We start from the raw sequence: 7,850 nt of genomic DNA, 5'->3' as shown, positions 1-7,850 counted from the left end.
ACTGTGACTGAATTTGTAAACCTTCAAAACAAGTCTTGGGTCATGCGTGTTCTTGAGGGAGGTCTTAGAACATGACTGTGAAGTGTATTAGAATTTTGTGTTCTCGGCATATTTTACACCAGTGAGGTGCTGGCTGAGCAGGACTTTCCTCCCAAGTGACGAATTCCTGATGAAAGTTGGTCAGAAAGATGAGGCATCCTAAGGCATAGGAGCAAAAAAGGCATCTTGTTACAATACGCTTCTTTCTAGAACCTGCTCTAGAGCTCAGGATTTCTAGGCAGCTTGAGAAAACCACGCAACAGGATCTGTTGATTCTGGAAAATGAAAAGTGTGATGTGGATCCTTGTGTATTGAGAATAAGTGGTTTTACAGCATGACGTATGAGAAATTTGGGCTACACCATTGTATGGACATCACAAATATCCCAGCTGCTGGCTTTTGAGAATTTAGGAGGTTACATTTACTGATGCCTGTCATGCTGGGGTGAGGGGCCAGTGGCATGCCTAAAATATAGATGGGTATCCCGTGAGATTGATAGGTGGTCCGAGTGATCCCAGTGGTTCATTGGGAATCCAGGGAGTTTGACTAACCTGCTTAAGTATGTATCTCTTTTGAGGTTTCTGTGTATCCTTAGGTGCCTTAAGTGTCTTTGTAAATTTAATCCCATTTGGAATTTTACTTTCAAGAAGTGATCATGATTGTTATTTTGAGCTGCATTTCTGTCGAGCTGCTTTCCCTGTGTGTTGTTAAGTCTGTGCATAGAAGAGAGAGAGCAGGGGAGATTCCGTGCACTGCAGCATCCGAGAGACTTGTGTAGTTGTTACTTGATCACTTTGTTGTGAATTCAACTGAAAAAAACCTTCATTTCGTTGATTGTACTTGCTTTAGGTAGCTGCTTTAAAAACAATGGCCACTCAAGGAGGTCCCAAATACAGCCTTTCGCAGCAACCTTGGGCGCAACCAGGTATTTGCTTTGTTTTGTATTCGCGTTACCTCTGAGGTTCCTGTAGGCTAATAAAGCCAAGATCGTTTACTGCTCTGAGACTTCTATAAACTTCTCATCAAATGGAGAAAAAGGCCCCTTCCGTTCACCGTTTCCAGTAGAGCAATGTAAGGCGCATTACATGGGGCTTGAGTATTTCGGGATGTCATTTGCCTCGGTGCCTGACTGCTGAAACATAGCGATCTCAAAAGCTGGCCAGATTAATTTGGACTGTGATTGATTTGGAAAAATTCTAAGTACCTAAGAACCGTCTACCTTTTTCTTGCAAATCCTGGCTTCTGTTATTACCTGTGTGTTAGTTTAAATGTCTTAAGATACCTCTAAATCAAAATCTGACAGCCTTCAGAATATATATTTAATTGGTGCAGTAGATGAATGATCTGAGTATTTCTCAAGCTGTGACTGTTTTTGTGTGAAAACAGCATTTATGCAACTGCATACAAAATGTGCTTAAGGAATTATTTGATTACATTAAGATAAAGCTTTTGCTTTTGTAGGAAAAATTAGTCTGCGTGGAAGCTTTTATTGTCTGTACCTTTGGTACCTACTTCCTTTTCAGTTTTCCTGTCACTGTGCAAAAACGGAATCCGGCTTTGTTTCCCTCTTCTTAATTCAAATGCGAATGCTTCGTAGGAACATTTGGAGTAGTTCAGATGTTCCTGGGTTGTCTTGCTCATCACATTACAAAGTTGTGCTTCTGGGTCACACTGAGAAATTTGATAATTCCAATTCATACACTGGAACATTCTGTTGCATCATGTTCTTAAAATGCAAAGCCAGCCACGTTCATTCATAATTCAGTGCTGCTTCATGGGTCAGACGCTCTCAAGGGCTAACTCGAACTTCTGCTTAACATCTCCTGCTTCTTCGGGAGTATTTTTAATGTTTGTTTGGGGATAATTATGTGTGTAGAGGCAGATCTGAGCAGAGCTTCTGCCGTTTCTTGGAGTCATTTGTTTGGAAAGCAGGAGTAGGTAGAAAACTTAGATATGGTAGAAATTGAGGGGAAAAAACGTTAACACAGTTATTTTAACTTCAGTAATTTAAAGCTATGAATGGATTCTTCTCCTGCCCTTTAAGCAAAGAGCTTCCAAAACCGTTAAAGTACCTAGCAATAAAGAAAGAAGGTACTGTCTGAGAGAGGATTCCTGCCTGGTTGATTCAAAATCCAGATGGCTGCGCAGCCTTTCTTTTTACAGACATGGCCTGTGGTCAGTAAGGAGAATTTGTGGTGTGCTGTTCTCTTTACTAGCATTGTTTGTCTCTGAGCAGTTTGTTTTTCCGACAAGTTTTCTGAAGTGTGTGTAGAACTTTATTGCTGTTGGAAGGCTGTGACTTCAGGAACCTCTGGAGGAGGATGTCGCAGAAATGGGTTGGATTTTCTGCAGGGAAAGAGGGGCTGATTGTCTTGAGTAGGTCCCGAAAGAAAAGCCTTGTCTGGCACATTGTGCTTCCATGATTGGTTGATGCTGCACAGCCCCGTCACCCCTTTTCCCCTTTCACTCAACCCTGTGGGTATGATCAGCCACAGTAAAGTGGAGGTGATATTCTGGTCCGTAGATTTCAACTAGCAGAACGCCATTTTAGCTTACTAAGAATATTTCCTTCTGCTTTCAGCAAAGATCAACGATTTGGTCTCTTCCACTTACAAGACAATAAAAACAAAGCTGCCATCAACGTTACGAAGCATGTCGTTATACTTGTCCAATAAAGATACAGAATTAATTTTGTTTAAGCCAGTTAGGGTGAGTATTGCTCGATGTACTTCAGCATGTTTTCCTGTAGGTGTTGGGCCTTCATTTAGTTAAAGACTTTAAACACGTTTTGTGGGATCATTCACCTTATGTTCCTGTGTGTCTGGTTATATGTGTAATATATCTATGTAAATGTATGTATGCATATATTTATAAGTGTATATGTATATACATGTACCTGTAGAGTTATTCTAGGCTACCAGTCCTGCCAGTAAACACGTGACAAATACCATGCACATGTAATAGTGAACTATTACAGCCCTGATCTGAGAAGCCTGTTAAAAACACACAGAATATTTAAAAAAAAAATCTAATAATATGTTTTGGGATTATATGTTTAGCTTAAAAAAAAAAAAAAAAAGCTGTCCCACTGTCCATTGTACTCGGTCTACATAACGCACACACGTTACACGGAAGCAACTGGTTCTGCTCATTCTGCATGTCTTCCACTTGGCACCATACGCGCTACTACAAAGAAAGTTAACTCTGTCCCAGCCAAAACCAGTACAGCTTGGTCCGTTACACACAGGCAGAAGCACTGGAGGTAGAGAGGATGATACAGATTTAGTGGGACACCCACTTTAAACCCACCAGAAAGAACCAAGCTTGAGTTTTAAGCTTCCAGGTTAAGTCTGTAGGACTCAGTGTTCCGGCTTAGCACATCTTAGCTGAAGTTTTTATCTCACAACCAACGTGGATTCCGTGTGGCTGTTTGGGGACTTGTTTTAGCAGAAAAGCTCTTAAAGCTCGACTCCTTCTCCCTACCTGTTCACTTCAGTAGCTATGCCATGTATACATTGTACTTATTCTGGTTCATGTTTGAGATGGAATGTTGTGTTTTTTTAATACTGAGTTTTTTCTTCTTTTCTTTTAAAGAATAACATTCAGCAAATGTTCCAGAAACTCCATGCTTTGTTAAAAGAAGAATTTAGTAATGAAGATCTCCAGATCATAGCTTGTCCTTCAATGGAACAGGTATATATTGAAGCTCCCAGTTTTATCAGTTGCTCTTTCATGTGACTGGCTTTTTTAAACGTTGATCTTTCATTTTTAATATTTTCGGTGCTCAGAGTCCTTGTTTATTTATTTAATTATGCAGTATCAAGGGGGATAATAAACTCAGGGCTTTATCTGAATTCTAGGCTCCCGGGTGAAAGGGGGGTTTGTTTGGGGTTGGTTTTTTTTTTTTTTTTGTGTATATCCAATAGAGTTTTTGAACCAAAGGTGGTGAGTGATGTTGCTGGGGATTGAGTTGTACGGCATCATGGTGGAGTCTTGCCATTTCTGGGCATTGTCTTTTCAGAGAGATGTCAAAGCTAGGGAATAGGCTTTAAAAAAGCCCATGTGTGTGAAGGCAGCCTTGCTTTTGACAAATACAAAAAGAAGCAACTTTTACATTTAGGAAGCATGACAAAGACTTATATGGGTTCATTTGAAGTAAATTGCATTGGGAAAATGTGCAGATGTTTATGGAAATGCAACCCTACATAATAAGGTCTTTAATCTCAGAGATGATTGGGGTTAAGAATTCTCTGTATTAGGATGCTCTGACGGAAACCAAGTAGGTTTTTAAAAATCTTGCTTTGACCTTAGTGGTCCAGGGAATGTGGATAGAATCATGATTATCCCAGGATGCCAATATTTAAACAGATAATCTAGTTTATGGATTAGAGGACATTGCCTGCAGTGAATGCGGCCACAGGGATGTGTGATAACTATCCTGGAGCACAGAGTGGGAGTGACGCACTGGAAAGAGGTGGGGTTATCGTAGAGGAGATGGCTTCCTCTAATTGTTTATCTGATAATCCTTAGGATCACTTCTACAATCTGAAGTGTATGGCAAACCATATTGTAGTTTGTGGGAAACAAGTATTGCAAAGGATCCCAAATGTGTTTCATGTAATCTGAGATGAATGTTAATACTTTTTGACAGTGAGCAGATTTTTTTCGGAATTCCTTGACAACGCATGAAGTAGTTTTAAAAACTTTGACACGGTATGTTGTGGCTGCTGAAATGACTAGTCAGCATTGTCAACAAATCTCATTTTACAAAGCCCATGGGTAGGCATTTGACTGAAAATTTTGGCCAGTTGTTTTGTAGCTATCTTCTCCCGATTCATCTAAGACTGTGTGCTCCCTAGGAATCCTGTTTAAAGGTTAACACATAGGACATCAGTTTTGAAACTTAGCTGCTCTGTCTAATGTAGGTTTTCCTTTTGCCTTTCAGGTGAACTTACTTCTATCGATGTCCAAGTAGCCCAAACAGTGAGGCTGCTTGAAATAAGCTTCAGCTGAATGCCAGGCAGTGAAGGGAATGCGAAGACATTTGCTTGAAATTAACGAAGGATCCCACTGTGCAGTCCAGTCTGCATCAAAACTCTTAACCCTGTTTTAGGAAAAAAAGAAAAAAAAAAAGCAGTTTTATTGATTTGTTAAAGGTCTTCCTATTCATTGCTTTGAGAAGTGGAGGGGAAGAAAACAAAGGAAAATACCCTTAGCTGATCGCTCTTATGGAAGCTCAGTGACTGCCTTCTCCAGATGTTTTCAAAGTTGAAATCCTGGGTTTTTTATGTAAAAACCTTTCTTGCTTTCCTTTAGTAAGCTGATGTATGCAGTGAAAAGCCTCACTTTCAAAGGCGTGCTGGAAATAATGCGCAGGGAATCAAATGGGACCTGTAGTGGGTATTTGCAAGGCTTGGAGATAAGCACATTGGTATGACAATTTGACTGAAGCAGGCATGCTCCGATTTTTCTTTAACTCCCCCGAGAAACCTGGTAATCCACCACGTGCTTGAACATAATTCTGAGGTTCTTAGTTGGGGAAACTTTATTTCCCGCATGTGAAGCATTTTTTGAAACACTGGATGTGCTGTTTTTCTTACACCGTTGTGATTGGGAGCTGTGAGATCTGACCTGAAGTTTCATGCTCCCTGTGAAGAATCTCAGTTCCTTGGGATTTTCAAAGGAAGTCTGTGCAATATAACTTCTCTTCTTTCTGAGGGAACTGCACGTTTTCAGACGCTTTACCACAAAGCTTAGCATTGAGATTCTCAGGTACTTACCTCTAGTTTAGAGTTGTTTTTTGGCCTTACCTAAGATCACATGGTGGTGTTTCATTGTTTAACGTTGGAACTGGAACTTGTACAGCCTTTAAGTGCTAATATAAGGGTGTGGGGAGGTGCCAGAAATTGAATGTGCAAGCCTGTCAAATCACCATTGTAAACGGGGGATAAGTACTTGGTAACTGGTAAGCAGTGCCCGGTGTTCAGTATGCATTTATTGGTCATTATTTCGGAAAGCCGAACGCTAAACACTTGGCCATGAATTGAATGAAACACTACAAGCAGCTTTAGGGTGCCTCAGTGTGTAAGTCTTCATTGTGCAGCACCGCAAAAGAAAAACGCGGTGACTTACCTGGCAGATTTTTAACTTACTTATAAAACCTGTTCTGTAGTTTGAAATATGTAGACATTTCCATGCACATCGGTGGTGTTTTGACTGAATAACTTTCCTGTTATAAATCACATGGCTGGAGACCAAGATGGTGGGATTTCAAGCTACCGCGAGAAGTGTTGCAGCAGTGGTGCTGAGGTACATAAATGGTACTCATAGGACCTTACGTGACTCCTTAAAAATTAACTAAAGCAACTAACTTGCCCTTTCTTTTTACTTATGTAGAAATACAGGCTGTAAAATAATGCCCAGTGCATTGTAATATATGTATATTTGTTTTTTATAAAGTTTTACAGAAGGACTGCATGGTCGCTGTACAGAGTTATGACTGACTTAATACAGATGTTGTACAGATAAGACATGAAGGGTAAACCGCTGCAATAGTCATTCTTGCGCTTGGGATCTTTTTCTCTCTTAGAGCACCCAGGCAGCTCTAGGAAAGCTGGTTGAAAGATTAGAAGAGCAATCAGTTTATACAGCCTGTTTGCTAAATGAACATTTGTTTAAACATGTACAGTTTCAGATATTTACGTTTACAAATAGTGTAAATACTTTCAAAAGATTAATTTAAGATGCTTTATATTATCTGACTAGAAACTTGCTGTTTTTAATTTTTTAAAATAAAAATGTTGCCTCCTATTTTGGTCCAAGAGTAAAGCTTTATTCTGTATCCTGAGGCTCGTCTGTCAAGATAACTGTAATACAGAAACAATAAACATCCTGTAAGCACAGGCAGTGCATCGCTGAGAAGAAGTGTTCTTTTTTAGCAGTGAGAGAATTGACATTATTTGGCACAGATGTATACCTGAGTGCTGAATGTACAGCTAATTGTTACAGTAATGCCTCTTTATGGTTATAATAAAAGTAAATTTGTATTTTCTTTACTGACAAATGATCTTGTGTGACTAAATGGTCTCTTTGCTTGCAATTTTGTTAGGGGGAAGAAACCACAACTTGTTAATACAAGAACATATTTTACCTAGTTGGCTTTTACTAAGAGAAAACTTAGGAGCTGGTGGCAGAAATCACAAGTATTACTGTATTTGATAGCTGTGCTTGTTGCTGGGTCACTCACAGACTCATCTACCCGTAGTTTCTCACTACCACATACTGGTAGTCCAGCCCTGTTCAATATGGGTCCAGTCCTGGTCAATATATTCATCAGTGGCCTGGATGAAGGGATAGAGTGTACCATCAGCAAGTTCACTGATGACACAAAACTGGGAGGAGTGGCTGACACGCCAGAAGGCTGTGCTGCCTTACAGCGTGACCTCGCCAGGCTGGAGAGTTGCGCAGAGAGAAACCTTATGAAATTCAACAAGGGCAAGTGTAGGGTACTGCATCTGGGGAGGAATAACCCCATGCACCAGTACAGGTTGGGGGCTGACCTCCTGGAGAAGAGCCAGCAACGGCTGGAGGACCATGAGCCAGAAATGTGCCCTGGTGGCCAAGGCGGCCAATGGCATCCTGGGGTGCATCAAGAAGTGTGCCGGTAGGTCGAGGGAGGTCATCCTTCCCCTTTACTCTGCCGTGATGAGGCCACATCTGGAGTATTGTGTCCAGTCAGGGCTCCTCAGTTCAAGAAGAACAGGGAACTGCTGGGGAGGGCTCAGCAGAGGGCTACAAAGATGATTAGGGGA

At 40.7% G+C, this 7,850-nt stretch overlaps 1 protein-coding gene across 1 annotated transcript in view; it reads left to right on the top strand.

Annotated features, from left to right (window-relative positions):
* Positions 1 to 5,014, top strand: part of COG3 (component of oligomeric golgi complex 3) — a 31,050-nt gene extending 26,036 nt beyond the window's left edge. Inside the window, exons 20-23 of the mRNA XM_009881125.1 lie at positions 889 to 964; positions 2,621 to 2,748; positions 3,634 to 3,732; positions 4,985 to 5,014. Of these exons, the coding sequence (XP_009879427.1) occupies positions 889 to 964; positions 2,621 to 2,748; positions 3,634 to 3,732; positions 4,985 to 5,014 (333 nt within the window). The remainder of the gene's footprint in view (positions 1 to 888; positions 965 to 2,620; positions 2,749 to 3,633; positions 3,733 to 4,984) is intronic.
* The last annotated feature ends 2,836 nt before the right edge of the window (positions 5,015 to 7,850 follow it).

The sequence above is a fragment of the Charadrius vociferus genome, unplaced genomic scaffold (genome assembly GCF_000708025.1).
Source record: "Charadrius vociferus isolate BGI_N301 unplaced genomic scaffold, ASM70802v2 scaffold210, whole genome shotgun sequence".
Classification (NCBI taxonomy): Eukaryota; Metazoa; Chordata; class Aves; order Charadriiformes; family Charadriidae; genus Charadrius; species Charadrius vociferus.
This window is presented reverse-complemented; position numbering and strand designations above follow the sequence as displayed.